This window comes from Chenopodium album, chromosome 18 (genome assembly GCF_948465745.1).
Source record: "Chenopodium album chromosome 18, dcCheAlbu1.1, whole genome shotgun sequence".
Classification (NCBI taxonomy): Eukaryota; Viridiplantae; Streptophyta; class Magnoliopsida; order Caryophyllales; family Amaranthaceae; genus Chenopodium; species Chenopodium album.
In genome coordinates, this window is record NC_137851.1 from 18,704,263 (window position 1) to 18,722,094 (window position 17,832).

General features: G+C 34.4%; 1 protein-coding gene across 1 annotated transcript; it reads right to left on the bottom strand.

Annotated features, from left to right (window-relative positions):
* Positions 1 to 11,713: 11,713 nt before the first annotated feature.
* Positions 11,714 to 17,832, bottom strand: LOC145590589 (uncharacterized). The gene is made up of 4 exons (XM_081647019.1): positions 16,929 to 17,832; positions 16,567 to 16,738; positions 12,702 to 12,748; positions 11,714 to 12,607 (listed from the first exon to the last, which is right to left on the bottom strand). Exons 1-4 carry the CDS (start codon positions 17,768 to 17,770, stop codon positions 11,971 to 11,973), a joined length of 1,698 nt encoding a protein of 565 aa, XP_081503145.1. The 5' UTR covers positions 17,771 to 17,832; the 3' UTR covers positions 11,714 to 11,970.

Consider the following 17,832-nt stretch of genomic DNA (forward strand, 5'->3'; position numbering starts at 1 on the left):
ATAAGATTTTACTTTTCAATTTATCACACAATTACTTTGTGTAATTATAATCTCTTCCTTGCTAGCTAGAAGAATAAATCTTTGTTTCTTTTTTTTTTTCAATCCTCCTTTTTCGATGTAACTATTATTTGATCTTTATTTATGTATTTAAGTAAAAATGAACACCTATTAATACAAAAAAGAACATTTTTTATTAACGAATTGGGTGTTAGACATATTTTCCCAAAGATTTGATACAACTGAGGTTTATGATTTACGATAATTCATATACTTTATTAATAATTATAAAAAAAAATTAAGGCTGGAGAACGTTTCAAAAAGGTGTTCGTTTTATGTTATTGCTGATCATTTAATTATACGGTAATGAACATATAGTAAAAGAGATAGTAAAAGAAATGATTTAATTGTAAAATTTTGATGAACTAGTAATAATGTGATGATGAACATGTTCATTTTAATATAGTATGCACAAAAAAACCCTTTTTTTCTTTTAATAACAATTTTACAAAAATGATATCTAGCAAACAATATCTACTATTGTATAAAATATGACATTCAGTTGTTTAATTATCAAATATTATAATATAGTCGTTGAAGATTCAAAACTGACAAATGTTAATGCTCTATCACCAAATCAAGTTGTTATAAACATTTAGTTATTTATTTATGAACATTTTGCTTTCCTAATATAAACATTTTATATATACTAGCTGGATGTCTGATTTTAAGTATGTGAGTTATAGTAGTATTCAAGGAAAAAGAAAAAGTTCATTTCCTTCTTAACAAAATCAAAGTAAAATTATATATGACAAATATTGAAATATTGGATAGGAAAATATAGAACACAATTTCACACATTAAATCAAACACAATAAATAAACTTCTCGATCCAAATTCAAAAACTTCAAGCTCTTATTATTGGTTCATATAGCTTGCATGCCTTCTTGGTTTCCATCTTTTTGTCGTCTTTTTTTTTTTCCTTACTAGTGTGTGGTCTAACTCACTATATCCACGACTCTTTTTTTACCTAATAGACAAAACATGTAAATTATTGGATTTAAACAAGAATTAGTGTTGAAATAAACACATTTTCATATGTAAAATGAACACGGATGAGTATGATAATCGAGATGATGACTAAAGTAATTCAATATAGAAATGATCATCTACTAATATATAAATGAACATGTATTATTATGTAAATGACCATGAAAGATATTAATCGGTGAATATGATATATATATATACACGTAAATAAACTTTTAAATCTATCAATATGTATGTGATTTATCATATATCCATATGAGAAAAGACAAATATTGAAATTCAAAATTGAAATCAAAATTTATTTTTAATGTGAAAGTGAAATTCAATCGGAACATATATCAATATTAAAATAAACATTTTTCTAAATGAGAATGAATATTTATCTATAACTTACAATTAACATAACAAAATCTAGAAGATTTTAATAATATAAGAGCACACCACAAATTCGTATAACCCAACTGTAATTATAAGAATCACTTCCATGCATGAAAACTATAAGAAATCACAAACTCTTATTGAAATTCCTTATTATATTTGTAAAAAAATATTTGAAGAAGATATAAAAATATGTTTATCATATCAAAATTGTAATAAATGTATGTTAATATGTATATGACAATATACTATTATGTGATTGAACATCTACCAATATAAAAATGAACATTTATCAAAAGAATTTTCCACTTCAAAATATAAAAATGAACAAACATTAATGTGTGAATGATCATATACTAATATATAAATGAACATTTGTATGAATAAGCTATTAACATGTGAATAGCATCGTGCTAGTATATAAATGAACATTTATCAATTTGAAAATGAACATTCATAAAATAGAACTTTCCACTATGAACTAAATTTACTAATCGATATTCATACGAATAAGATTAATTATCCAGAAAATTACGACAATTAAAATCTGTATTAAATTATTTGTGTCCAACAATTTTATAAACTAATACCGCACTACAAATTTAGTTGTACAAATTAAAAATTAGTAATACTATATCATCATACTTTTATTTCCTTAAAAAAAAAAAAATCATCATACTTTCATTAATACATTTTCCAATCTTGATGTTTCCTTTTTTTTTCTGTTCTGAAACACAATTGCAAGAAATACTAGTAAAAAATTAGGGTTATACTTGTTTTTCATTACAAAAATTAACAAAAACACTTACAATTTCGATTTTCGACTTTATTTTGGTGATTTTTCCAGCAATTGGGCAAATTCTTCTCATATATTATACATTGTGCGTAGAGAATTTTAACTTTTTATAGGAATTAAATTGCAAATATGGAAGGTTTTGATGAGAGAGAAAATGGGGAAATATAATGAAAAGGATGAAGAGAGAGAATTTGAATGATGGTTCATTTTTTTCTAAATGTAGTATGTGAGGTGTGGATGGTTAGTGTAGCAAGTGGGTATATGGGTAGTGAGGAGTTATTGAGTTAGTAGAAAGCTGAACGGTACTATTTTGAGGGGGTTGTAAGTAGAAGACCCTATACTAGGGTGTAGGGCTCAACGATTACAAATCACGTGGGTCAAAGTGGATTGGACGGGTTGGGATGAATCACGTGGGTCAAAATGGCCTGGGTCGAAGTGGGCTGGACTAGAATTTTTGGACCCACGATACACCCATCTTTTCTGATGGGTTGTGCTGGTCAGATTTGGGCTGAATCCATTTGACCCACTGGTCGTGCGGGTCAAGGTATTCTGGGTCCAACCCGGCCTACTGGCCACCTCTACCGCCAAACATCACATCTAAGCTTCTCATACAAAAATAAATATTGTCACTCAGAAACCACATGCTCGATTAGACATTTCACTATATGTTTAATATATCGAGTAAATACTCTTCATACAGGGGTATATAATAAATCTCCGCATAATATGAGAAAAAATCTACATAACAATTATCTGAGTATCTAAAGTTTTTTTTAATCTCTTTAAAATCCTTTGTTGCAAAACACGTAGTATATTTTAGGAATTTTCCACAATTGGACCTAAAGCTCCAAAAAAAAAAAAAAAAAAATCATTCTATCTCCTGTCCTCTATATTGGGTTAACATCTTGTTGTTCCTCAACAATCAGAAAACTACTCACAATAAAGCAAATCGAAGAAGCCATATGAACAGTCACATACAGACAACTACAACAACACAACCCTTTTATTCCTCTTCTTTCTTGTCCATTTCTATCTAAAATACCCCAACTTTCCCCCAATTTTACAATTTCAGGATCAAACTTTTTTCCCAGAAATCGAATTCAAAGACTCGCACGCTCTCTCTTAGGTAAATCACTGCTTTTTCTCAATTTCTTTCAATTTTCAACATTTTTAGGCTTACCGAATTCCTTTTTATACTTTAATTTAGTATTATTGCTCTTTTCCTGACCATTAATTTTTTTTTGGTTTGTTTTATTTTAATTGTTATGATTTTAATTTTCATGAACACTGTTTTGCTACCTCTGCTAATTGGCAGCAATGGCAGGTGTAATTGTCATTTGGGTTACTGCTATTGCTTTGATTGTTGTCTATGAATATTGTATACAAGTGCTATAATTTTTAGGTCAGTGTTCTTTTTTCTGCTAAATTTTTTAATTTTTAAGCTGCTGAATTACTCATTAAAATCAGATTATTAACATTCCACCTTATTAATTTTTCCCATTTGTTAGTTTGGAGTGTGGGATATAAGAAATAGTTAATAAATTGACTTAAAAGATGAATACATGCCTTGAATTATAGCTTATTTTCAAAAATTGCTTCTTTTCTATCAATAATTCAATACCTTGTAATTTAGTATTATAGCACATTAGGACTGAGTACATGCCTTGAATTAGTTACGTGCTACCTCCGAACATACAACATACCCATTAGGCACGTAGTTTAAGGAAGAGATTAGAGAAGGTAGACGGTCAATTTAATTAAAGTAACTTAAAACATTGATGACTCAAACCTTGCATCTTATCGGTGTTTAACTTATTTTGATTGGTTTATCCGTGTATCTTCTATAATTTCTTTATTCAACAATGTGCCAATGGAGTATGTTGTAATTTAATTAAAAAAAAAAAAGGGGAAGAATATTGCTTTTCATGTTAAGTAGAATGGGAGGTGATGGAAAAAACAAAAAGAGTTTATGTGCCAATGGGGGTATGTTGCAAGTGAAGAAAAAATTCGGAAGAGTTTTTCTTTTCATGTTAAGTAGAATGGGAGAGTGATGTAGAATGAAAAGATTTATGGGGCTGGTTGCAATATCAGGTCAATTGTAAAGAAAAAGATTTAAAGTAATTCAGATGTTTGTAGAGCTGTTTTTTTTTTTTTTTTCCTCTCTTCAGGTCATCATTAGCTATATTTACATTGTATGGCATAGCTGTCAGGCCTGTAACCATACCTTCTTGCTGTTTGGAATGTGTTAATTAGACAAAGACGAAAATGTTGCTACTGAATGGCGGAGATGAGCTGGTTCTGGTTATAAAAAAGGGGTTGGGGAAGCCATTTTTTGTTTAATAGCTATTCTTGTGTTGGTGTGTGATGTTTTCAATTAAATGCATACTTGATAACAATGGATGTGGTTGGTGAAGCTTAAGTGGGTATAATAATTGTAATGCTAGTTGACGATGATATCTTCCTTCGTTCTTTATTTGTTTCTGCAATATGGTCTGACTCATTTTTTTTAGCCGAAGATATAGGCACAGTTTTTAATAGTGACATTATTTATAAATGAGTTGGAGGGCATATGGCATTCTTAGGGAAAAAAATTGCTATTTGAGACTTGGGCACATAAAGGCATTCTGGGATATGGATTGGCATTTTTAAACCTGAAAATGGAATGTGGAAAACAATTTGAGATATCCACTTTTAAGTGTGAAATACATAAACAAAGGGAACATTAATATTAATATTGAATTTGATAAATGACACCAGCACTCTTGCAATTTAAGTAAAATGTTAGTCTATTCAATTGGTTGAATCATAGTTTTTACATACATTAAATGCCAGAGGCCTATTTAGATTGGTATTTATGGGGGCATTGAAGCTTTAGGTGTCTTGTTTCCGATAACTAGATTATTGGGGACATTTAATGTCTCTTTTCAGCCCTTTGTTTGCTACATTTTGTTGTAGCTGAGAAGAGATCAAGCATTTCATTTAGGTCACTCAAAATCTTTTCTTTTCTAGCATTGCTTTCTCGATCCTAATGTTTGTTTTGTTGTACTTTTTTTTTTTTTTTTTTTTAAAATTATAATTTCAATTAATCTGTATTTTGGCAACTCTGGAGGAGTTAGCTCATTGGTTTAATTATAATTTCAGTCACTCTATTTTTTGGCAACTCTGGAGGAGTTAGCTTATTGGCTTGTATATCGCCCTTCCACTTAATATTGTTCTCTCATGCATTCTAATAAAGGAAGCCCTTTCAAAAGAGTTATACAATTTGTCCAAAAAAAAAAAAAAATTTGCTTCGTAATCGTTGACCATGAAATTATGAATCATATATACTTCCTCCGTTTCTATTTAGATGACTAACATTCCTAAAAAGGAAATGTCATATTAGATGACCCATACTATATTGGGTAAGGTTATAACTATTAAAATTACTTAACTACCCCCATTTAATTTCTGATTCCCTTTAGTTAATTTCCCACCCACAATACTAATTTGTTTACCTTCTTATAATTATCCCTCCATTATTATTTACTATCCTTTCTCATTTAGTTGACTGTAGTCAACTCAACTCATTTTAGATCTAGTTTTTTCTGGGTTCTTCATCTTTCTTCTCACAATTCATCAAGAACATCATCCTTTTATTATGAACCCTAAAAAAATCGACTCTCTCTCTTTCTCAACTGATGAAATTCTCAAGATTTCTTCTCTAGCATCAATTAAATTGTTGTTTCATTACTCATACCATGGGTTTTATAGATTGTTGAGCGTTTTCTGCACAAATCTCACACAAACCCTTAAAGTTGATCTCCATCTATCTTCTTCAAAATTAAAAAATTTGTGGCTTATAAGTTTAATGAGTCCCTTGATACTAAGGATTTCGTTGAAAGGGTGAAAAAATTGAACGAATTGGGGCCGAATCTATGTATGAATCGCTTACAAATCGCTCGTAAACGACGCAAATTAGGGCCGGATCTATGGTTGGTTATTGCTTTATTGTGATGTACGAAGTATTATTGGTAGGTGATTGTTTGATAAGCTGGTTTGTAATGGTTTAATAATTTTTAGTTGGGATTTTTTATGGTATAATGATAGGCCTAGTCTTGACGGAGGAGGTGGTGGTGGTTTAGTTGAGGGCTACAATTGTATTTTAGATGACGAAGACGATGACGGTGGTGGTGGTGGTTTAGATGGCGACGACGATGATAGTGGTGGTTTAGATGGCAGCTGTGGTGGCGGTAGTTTGGATGGGCAGGAGGTTTGCGAGGAGATGGGAATGTCGTCGGTGCCTCAGTTGTGATGAACAGCTAGATGCATTTTTAATTAATTAATTTAAGCATCTAATTATTGTACTTTACAAATAAACCAAGGTTTAAAATGTAACCCCATACACTCTCTCTCCTCTTTCTTAAAAACTGTGCCAAGAGCTGTAGGTCATCTAAATAGAAACAGAGGAAGTACATTTTTACACTCACACTTCAGTCTTCAGCTGATGGTTTCCCTTTGGCCTCAGTTTCTGACTTTATTTGTCTCATGTAGATGGACCTTTATGCTTTCAATCCTGGACCACTAGATGATTCTGTGCTGTATGATCAAGAGAAGCATGTCTCATCTGCTGTTTGGGAAGGGCAGGTAAAACATTGGCAATGCTTTTGCAAATACAGATTATCCTTCAATCTCAGGCTTGCTTACCGAATTTTCAAAATGGATATTTTCAGGAGCGTGGTGCACTTAGATGTCATGAACACACATCAAAGCTCAATCAGTGGGTACTAACACCAAAGCAGATTGAGTTAATTGATATGGCGGGATTCGGGTATTTGAAATTCATTCCTGCAATTAGCATAGACAATCCACTAATATCTGCCTTAGTTGAAAGATGGCGTAGGGAAACAAATACATTTCACCTGACAGTTGGGGAAATGACTGTAACCCTTGAAGATGTTGCCTATTTACTTGGACTTGCAATTGATGGAGAACCTGTTATAGGGGTCACATATACTTCATGTGATGCTGTATGTGAAAGATATTTGGGAAAGGCACCAGATTCTGGATACACTAGTGGTGGCATGGTGAAGCTCAGTTGGCTGAAAGAATGCTTCTCTCGTTGTCCTGAAAATGCATCAACTGAAGATATAAAACGCCATACCCGGGCTTATCTTCTTTACCTTGTTGGAAGTACAATTTTTTCCACTACTACTGGTAATAAGGTTCCAGTGATGTACCTTCCTCTGTTTGAGGATTTTGACCACAGTGCGAGATATGCATGGGGTGCTGCTGCATTGGCTTTTTTATATAGAGCACTAGGTAATGCATCACTGAGATCTCAGAGCACTGTTAGTGGCGGCTTAACACTATTACAGGTACTTAATTCTGCTTGTTTTTTTAACTTATATTGTAGATGCCTTTAGATTTCTTTTTGTATGTGATGACCTTAACTTTTTTTTTTTTTCCCCAGTGTTGGAGTTACTTCCACCTGAATATTGGCAGACCAAAACTTCCCCAAGATTCATACTATGATAACTTTCCTCTAGTTCTTCGGTGGAAAGGAAAACAAAATGGTCCTACTACAAATCGAGACATAACCTTCTATCGTAAGGCGTTGGACTCGTTAAAGCCGGCTGATGTACGCGTACCTGATCAGTCTCTCTATATGTAAGTTTTGGATAATTTTCAGATGACAATGGGTTTTCATTCTGTTCCATTGCAGGTAGACTGGTTTCCCTATCAGAATGTTGACCCCATGGTAATACCTGATAATATAGCAAGCAGCTTAATTTTGGGGAGGTCTAAAACGATGCTGATATGCTTCGATAAGGCAGAGAGGCACCTACCAGATCGTTGTATGAGGCAGTATGGCATGCCTAATCAACCGATCCCAGAATCAGTAGACCGATGGGAAAGGAAGAGCCGTGGAGTAGATGGTGGGGTGGACTTGTCTGGAAAAATGGAGTTGGAGCTCAAAGAATGGTCAGAGCGGCATATCCATATCATGCATAGTGGAGAAGATGTTGATGATAGCAAATATATGCACTGGTATTTGAGAATTACTCGTAGATTTGTGGGAAGACCAATTCCTCTTGCATCCGAGTTTCAAAGAATGGTAATCTTTTTATTTTCCTCTCTTTTCTCCGCTTTGAATGTTGGATTAAATAGAAATTTATTAAAAGCCACACTTTACTCTTAATGTTTTTTACAAAACCTCTGTTTTGAACTTCTTTGTTATGTTCTTTGATTGCATACCACTGACTAGTACTTTCTTTCATCAAATAGTACTGTACATCTATCTAAAGACAAGGAGTAATTGACAAGAATAATCCCAACTATTGGTGGTTTGCTTTTTATAATTTCAACCATGAACTTTTAAAAATTATCTCAACAATAGAAGTTGTCTTCTTAGATTATTGATTCCATGTGATTCTTAACCGGAAAATCAGGTAATTTATTTATTTTCTTCGTCCTCTTCTTCCTCCCTGCCGGTAAGTCCTCCAAGCGCCAATTCCCTTGGACCCTTGCTCAGCCAAGTCAAGTTACTCCCTTGATTTCCAAGCCCAATCTCAGGCATATATTAGCTTCTTCCCCTAAAAGAACAGCCACCTTGGATCTGTCCTGAGTCCTGCCCAATAGCCTTCGCCATCATCGCCCCATTCTCTTTGCCTACTTCATTCAATTACCATTACCCCTACCTTCTCAACCCCAACCAAGCCACCTGGACTGCCTCTGCTATGCCCCTTCTGTTTCCATTCTCAACCATCCCTCCCCCTTCTCTATCTAAATCCAAAAACAAAAGGCATCCACCATTGCCATCACACCTTTTCTTTTCTCATTCTTTAATGTTTTCTCTGCTATCTTTTAATCATGAAAACAAGTTTGCTGATGCCCTTTCTGGAAACCACAGGGGATAACCACACTCACTACCTGCGCTTGACATTACCGTCAGATATTCCCACCATGTAAATCAATGACTCCTTACTTGCCACAAAATTTTATTTTCTGAAATCAAAGTCAGAGCAGTACAATTCAGCAATAAAAAAAAGTTATTCTCGAAGTTCTAGCCATCCTCATTGTCAAATCTTATTTGCCGAAAAGTGTCCCCACCACTGTAATTGCTTACCTTGCAACCAAACACTACCTGAGCTCTCTTTTAATCTTTTGGTTGTGCCCAAAAAGGGTAAAGGAGATGAAGTAGGGGAATTGCTGAAAAAGGGGAATGGAGTGGGGGAGGAAAGTTGTTGGAAGATAGGATGGGATCTCGGGGGGGGGGGGGGGGGGGCGGAGGGGGGAAATGGGGTGGAGAGATGGTGGTAACAGGAGAATTGTAACCTAATAAACCATTTTCTTCAGGTCACTGGACAGTTTTGGATCGGCATCCACATAGTTAGGGTTATTTTGGAATAATTCATAGTTGAAATTATAACAAGTGGCTGTCAATAGCTGGAATTATTAATTTCAATTTCTCCTTGAATTTTTTTGTTTTTGTTTTTGTTTTTTAAGTGAACTATGCTTTAAAAAATGTTTGGTTTTGGTTAATCTCTTTCTTTTTATTCCTTTTTTCCATGTCTTCATTTTCTACTTTTCAAATAAATTGTAGAATGCAACCCTACGTGAAGTCGCACACATTTCTGATGCAATGTCCCTACAAGGATTGGATAATGAGCAAATACACTCAATAACCAGGATCAGATATATCATTCATGAGTGTTTACGTGACCAAGCAGGAAGTGTTGTTACAGTAGCATCACCATCTCCAGAAAATGAGAATTGCAACAAGAGAGGTAGGGGTAAGGAGAAGATCAGAAGAAAAGGAATGGGAAAACGAAGGCGGAAAGATGAGTTGGAGCAATGTGAAGAGGATAACACATGTAGAGACGACCAATTAATACCAAATTATGCTTTAACTGATATTGAATATGTACAGCAGATGCATCACCCAGTTCGTTTGGTCAATCATCATCACCCCCCCTGTCATCCAGACATTGCAAGCGTAAATGAAGAAGATATGGATGAATCTCAGCTTTGTATTTCTGTGAATGAAGTAGGTGATGCACAGATCTGCTTGCATGAGAGTGGGGTAGTAACTGCCATGCCTTCTTGTGACGATGTTGATGGATCACAACCGTCAGACTTCATTGATCATCAAGACGGGCATTGCCCTCCATCTGATGAGGACACCAAACTTGATGATCATGAAAATGGAATGGTTCCAGGTTTTGCTAATGAAGAGGAGCCCAGCGACTTATCTGATGAAGACACTAAGGTTGATGAACATGGAGCTAATTTGATTCAGAGAGAAGACCATATTTCCTCTCCTCTTGATGATAGCACACAGTCTCCTGAGATGCCAATGAAGGTACTTCCTCATTCATCTCATGAAATTGAAGAAGACATTTCTCGGCAATCTAATAATGGTATCAAATCAACATGAACAGTCCAATTCATTCATACATTGTTTCTACGAAAATTGCATTTTCTCTGTAGCCTACTAGCGAATTTGGATTACTGATCTTTGTTTTTACATCAGTAGAATCCAAACCCTCATCACCAGATAACTTTGTTGAACAACTGTTTCCAAAGTTGAGATGAAACAACGAAGTCATCATGTCACATCATTGATTCTGTATAGAGAGCTTCTATGTTTATCAACTAGATATGGAATTAGACTATGTTCTCAATTTTGACTGTAAATATTTATTAAAACTTATTAATTGATTTATTGTTATGCTCAAGGATAAAATGTACTTTATATATATATGTACTCGTAGTTTCTTGGAGGAGGCAAAGGAGTTTCATGCTCACTCATAACTATAAAATTATAGTAAAGGCTGGCAACTAATGACCTCAAAATAAAAACTTAAAATGTTTAAAAATGTTTTGAAGTTTCACAAATATTGCAACATAAAAGTTTTGCGGATTTTAAGATGAAGAGAGAGGGGGAGAAAGCATATGCAAATAGGAAACGTTGCAATAGTCAATAGATATGAAACTTTTATAAAAGCAAGGTCAACGTAGTAATATGTATTAGATAGAAAAAGTTCGATTAGTTGCCAAAACATTGTCAATCTCAACATGATAATTTTGTTAACCTAAAAGAAATTTTAAATGAAGTTGAGTTTTTTACTTTTAACTTGACAAAAATAGTTATCTTAAGCTTGAACTTAGCTCAACTCATCATCATATACTACCTCCGTTAACATTTACTTGCAACTTTGGGGTATTATTTGAGAGACATAAAATATTCCAAAGTTGCAAGTATATGTTAACGGAGGTAGTAATTCATTTCTTGTACTCGATTTTCATATAGCCTCCAATTTCCCTTGATAGAACACAAGTTACTATCAGAAAGTGAGATCACGACGAATCTTTCATACAACACATGTATTTGGATGCAAAGAGCTTCACAATTGACTCCTCAAATGGCATAAGAGAACTTCACAATTTTTTTTGACTGACTAATGTGTTGCATACAAGCTTTGGAATTTGAACAGATAGCCTGAGATTGTGAAATTTCATACTATCTTTTTCAGAAAACAAAATGGTAGAAGTTGCTCCTACAGAAGGGGAGAAAGAGGTACAAATTACGAATTCGTAAAACTAGCAAATACTGTGTAACTCAACTCTATGAGGGCAAGAAAGATAATATTCCTTTTATAAATATAGACCATATAAAAGAGTCAATATGCTGGTAATCAACTACTGCAAGTGCGTCACAAAAAATTCTCCACGGCAAGTGGTTGGAGATGTTCACAATTCTATGACTATTAACTAGCGTTTGGAGCGGTTTGTTCAGCAGCTTGTTTCTTTGGACAGGCAGAAGAAATGTGACCGCGTTCACCACATTCATAGCAAGTCCTCCTCTTAAGCTTCCCAGAGCTAACCCCGGTATTATTCTCTGGTGGTTGTACTACTAGTGGCACATCTTCATTATAACTCTCTTCAGGTTTTACAGCTGCTGGCATAACAACACTACAATTCTCTTCAGGTTTTGCTGCTGGTGGCATAACTCCAATATTATTCTGTTGAGGTTTTACAGTTGATGGTGCTGAGGCAGACCCAGGATTTCTTATACCTCCTCTCACAGGGACTGCACGACTTATCTTTACAGGCCGTCCACATACTTCCTGCTGATCTAGTTTCAACGCTTTTGTAAGAGAGTCGCTGTCAGAGAAGTCCACATGTGCGTATCCCTTGAATTCCCCAGTCTCTTTATCCTCCCCAAATCGGATGGACGTTATATTACAATCAGATAAGAACTTTCGTAAGTCGTCTTCTGTGATATCCCATGACAAGTTTCCAGCATATATCCTGTTGTAGCCTTCTATGACTGGTGGGATAAAGTCTGATGATTTAGAGGTACGAGTTGCCTTGTAGGGTTGAATTTTCAGGTAAAAGCCATCCCTGAGATAAGAGCAGATTGACACAAGTACAAGAATGATGTGAAACTTAACTAAAAAAGATATCAAGAGACAGGAGCACATAGGAAAACACGTACATGTCAGATCCATCTAGTGCCAGGGCTTTTTTAGCAGCCTCTTCTGTCTGCAAAAAGAATGGAAACATTATAAAATTAGCAAAAGAAAGCAATCTAATAATAAGAAAGAGGGTTGCAGGTAATATACTGAGGTATCATTTGCAAACCTAACAGAATATGTAGTTTCAAAAGGGGGGAAGAGGGGGGGTTCTCTAATTTGATTATTGAGGTCATATTCTGCAGGGTGGTGCTGGTGGCTACTAATCATACGTAAGGTAATGACTGACCCTGCCACTAGCCAACAAGAATCACCTCATCTAAAAAGATGTACTCAATATATAATACTGCTACAGAACAATCTTGTTATGATTTGTAGTTGAATGCATTTACGTAATGGGTTTTAAAGTAGCACAATATATTGACCAAGTACAAGAGTGGATTTATCGTCAAAAGGCTCAAAACCAAGGAAATTAAACAAAGCATATTTATATATTTAAATTATCTGATCATCCAGTAATCTAGCCAGTACCACCAAAACCTTAAAATAACCGAGCTGCTACAACTTCCAAGTCTCTCTAATCCCCCATAAGATGGCATTGTCCAAATGTTTAAGTGATATTGACTTGCCAAATTGAAGGAGCTCTACAAGTAATAGATAGTTTGATACAGTAAACATGACAAAGTAAGATCACTGGCACAATGGTTATGTTAAATATATCAGGAATTCTAGGCCTGCATATCTTGAAGCCAGAGGACCACAAAGGTTCGTTGCTTTGATTGATACAAACGGGAACTAACATAAACTTGATAAAAATGCAAATCCTCCAGAAGTATTTCAGTCACAGCTACCTAAGAAAAGAGGCTAAAGCTCAGCAATCTTGTGGTACAATATTCAATGAAAAGAAAGGATGACATCACATATGAAAGCTTTGGATCATACATATGTACTCATAATTTTGATAACTTAACCAAGATTTTGTTTGCAAAGCACTAGGTGAAAGAAAGTAAGCCCTAGGCCGATAACTGCAGGTTGCTGCACAATTTCATTCCATTATTTCCTTCTTTTTCAGTTCTAGTATAATCTCTTCTCTGTACTAGTCTACAGAATCCCCCTCCCAATCTTGCCATTCTTTTCTCTGTTTCTCTCCCACACCTTTTCTCGCTCTCTTAATCCCCCTCCTGATCTTTTCTCTATCTCCCCCGTCCCTACCCCCCCCCCCCCTTCTCTCTCTCTCTCTCTCTCTCTCTTTCTCTCACTTTTCTTCTCCTATTCTCTATCCCTCCCATCCCTTCCCCCCCCCCACCCCGCGCGCACGCGCACACTCTCTCTCTTTCTCTCTCTCTCATATGAGGCACATGTTCACACCTAGGCTTGGCTAATTTGTGTAAATCTTGCTTACTTTGAAACAAGAGCAATTCTAGAAGTCACAAATCCTTGATGTTGCCATGTTGGCATGTCAAGTTATTGTTGTTTCATACTCTGTATAAATCGAGGCTCTAATATCATGTAAAGTTTAAGAAACTTGCCAAATTCACCAAATGAAAATGCAGGTTATTTTAAAGCATTAATCAGTCATACATTATAAGCACTGTATTGTATCATGATAGAGTGTGCTGTTTACTATGTCTAATATTTCACCTAAAGATAGATTAATTCTGAATTTTTTATTGTTAAAATTCAGAAGCAGCAAAATGAAAAGGGCTCCTACAGAATATTTGATAAAATTCAAAGAAAGGGAAGAAGAGACATCAGAGGAACTGAGGAGGAATCAGAGGACGGAAAGAGAAAATGGAGAGTAAAGGCATAGAAACATGCACAGAGACCTTAGAAAAGTGAATAGATTATAATTTACATCACTAATTGGTGACAATGGTTCACATTTCATGAAAATGGCATAGTTAGCACTATAACTTAACAACATTTTATAAAAGCAGATAATTTAGAAACTAGATATCTGATTTTTTTATGAACTCATGGAAGAAAAGAAGTAAGCACTTAAGAGAGATATGTGTAGGACATTATGACAATCCTGTCATTGAACAAGATAGTCAAAAAGTGGGTAATTAAGTTCACAAGGCTTCAAAACAACTACTTCGTGTATGACTTGTGTCAAGCTACAATTGGAGTTAGCCAACATGTAATGATTTAGATGTATGGAAAAAATTAGAGGGACATGTCATTGGTATGACTTTGATAAAAAAGATGGCACTATAGGTGTTTAGATGGATGTTTTTGTGACTCATAGCAAAACTTTGTAATTTGGATGATACAAGAGCCTAGATATTCTCATAATTTCAATTTAGATCCAAATTTGCAGAGTTTTAGTACGTTACAAACTGGTATTTACGAATATGCTATTTTATGCCACATAATTACGATCATTGGTGCGAAGATAAATCATAGGTATATATGCAAATTGGCATGTTTTATTTTAACTACTTCTAAATTCAAACATAAAATCCTGAATTTAAAATTCTTGATACTTTATTGAGATAAAAAAAAATCAAAATACAAAAAGATAGTGACTTTCATATCATCCTAAATGTAGACATATTCTTGATTTCTCATTACTTTGATAGAGTGATGAAACTAAGAAATAGTGACTCCAATAAGGCTTTTTACATAACATACATGCACATGATAAAATATGTGTTACATATGTCAATATTCAATGACATCGTTTCAATAATTTACAACAATTAAACAAATAAAAAATCAATAAAACTTTTATTGATTTTTTATTTGTTTAATTAATCGAACTCCTTCCATAATGTGGAGAATGACCACAGAAAAAAAAAACTTGTGAAAGTGATCATAATTTTTCCTGCAAAATGAAAAATTGCATTTTGCAATGTTTGAGATCCTACGAACTCATATCTAATGTTTGAGGTGGGAAACCAATTTTCATCTTCTATTAAACAAATAAAAATCAATAAAAGTTTTTCGGAGCCTTATAAGAACTGAGAAGATGCCTAAGATAGGCTACCTTCCATCAAATTTCTCGAAAATTTGTGATTAAATCATAAGAGGCCTATACTTTAACGTACTTCCTCCGTTTTTTTTTTAACTTGACGTGTTTCTTTTCACGCTTGCTGATATACAACTTTAACCATCAATAGCTTTAATATTTTATAAGTAAAAATGATAAAAAGTTACATATATGATAGTACTTTTTGAGACGATTCTAACAAGATTCCACATAAATAAGTTTTTCCTTCCATATAATTCACAAACGACGGTCAAAGGAAGGGTGCTTATTAGTGTAAAAGTCAAAGCGGCCAAGTAAAAATAAACGAAGGAAGTAGTTGAGAAAAGCATCACCAAAAAGCCTAGACGTTAAGCTTTAAGATTGTTAACACTTAACTTTAGTTCAATATACAAGATTTCTACATAACTAGAACAACAAAATAAAAAATGTTGCCACAAGGTAATGAGAGTTTGGCAGTTTCTTTTATAGGCTGAAGGGCCCATTTTTATTTATTCTAGATCCAACCAGATTGTACTAATTACTACAAATTGACCAAGATTGTCTTCATGAGAGAGGACAAGAGGGCCACCCGAACAAAGCTTTGAATTTGAAAATTAAGGACTATCAGGTTCCTTCTAGAATTTAAGAGCTATCATTTACTCAGGAAAAACAGCTCTCACAAATAACTAGATGCTTTATCCTAAAACTTTATTCACATCTCTTTGAATTCAGTAACATCATTCTTATAAAGTGTCAATTCTTCTCTCCCAGCCCAAACAATATCACTAAGATAGATTTTTTTTTATGTTTGAAAGCAATATCAAGCACTGATATTCAATCTTCATGAGTACGAAGTAAGTATAAATGCTCAAAAATCCAAAACAATATAAATAATCTCGGGGGTAAAATATAAGTACCTTAAAGCTGATAAAAGCAATACCCCTGAATTTTCCAGTCTCAGGAAATTTCATACAATCAATATCAGTTATAGTACCACAATGATCAAAGTAACTCCACATATCGTCCTCGGTCGAACTATATGGCATCCCTCCAACATAAACTTTCTTACAATCATCCTCATTTCCTTGACTGTCAAACAAATAAACCAAAACATCTATATAAGGCACCACTTCTTCTCCAAAACAAATTGACATCAACATTTACAAATGCATACAATTACATACATAATAGTATATTAACATTAGCATTTAAGATTTAACAACAAATCAAACCAAACACAAAAATTAACCAAATGAACATGTTCAAATTTGAGAAATACCTAGTCTCATCAACAATTTGTTCTGGATACACAACATTATCAACCTCAGACTGCTTCTCCTCAGTCTCAATCTTTGCTTTCGATTTCGATTTCGACTTCAATTTCTTCTTCTTTTTCTTATTCTTCTTCAAAGGAATTCTTTTTTCCTTGCTTAAATCACTACCTTCTTTCACACCCAATTCAACATCACCCTCACTTTTCTCTCCCAATTCATTCTTCTCCTTCTCCCAATTTAACATCTTCTTCAATTTCTTGACACTCAATGTTCGACCCTCGCCGCCATTTTCGACAACCTCAAGCTTTCCATCTCCATTTTCGACAATCTTAAGCTCAACTCCACCCCCACTTTCACCTCTCAATTTCTCTATCAATTCATTCTTCTCCTTCTCCCTTCTCTTATTCCTCTCAATCCTCTTCAATCTCTTGATACTCAATTTTTGACCCTCGCCGCCATTTGCAACAACCTCAAGCTTTCCACCGCCATTTTCGTCAACCTTAAGCTCAACTCCACCCCCATTCTCGTCAACCTTAAGCTCAACTCCACCCCCATCTTCAACACCCACTTTCTCTCTCTTCCTTTTATTCCCCTTTGAAGATTTTTCGACATGGATATCGTTATTTTCACCAGTTGATAGCTTTTCCCTGCGTTTTTCTCTCTTTGATAATCTGGGTTTCTGGGTTGTTGAATCGAGCAATTGTTTCAGTGATTTTGGGGTTTCTGGGTTTTTTACAATTTCGAAATCTGGGTTTTTTACGATTTCGAAATCTGGGTTCTTTGAATTTGAAATTTCTGCAAATTTAGCTTTTATTTGCTGCTTCAATTTCTTGTTTGATAACACCATTTCTTCTATTTCGATGGGTTTTTTCTGCTTCAATGCTTAAACCCCTAACTTCAGAATAAAAC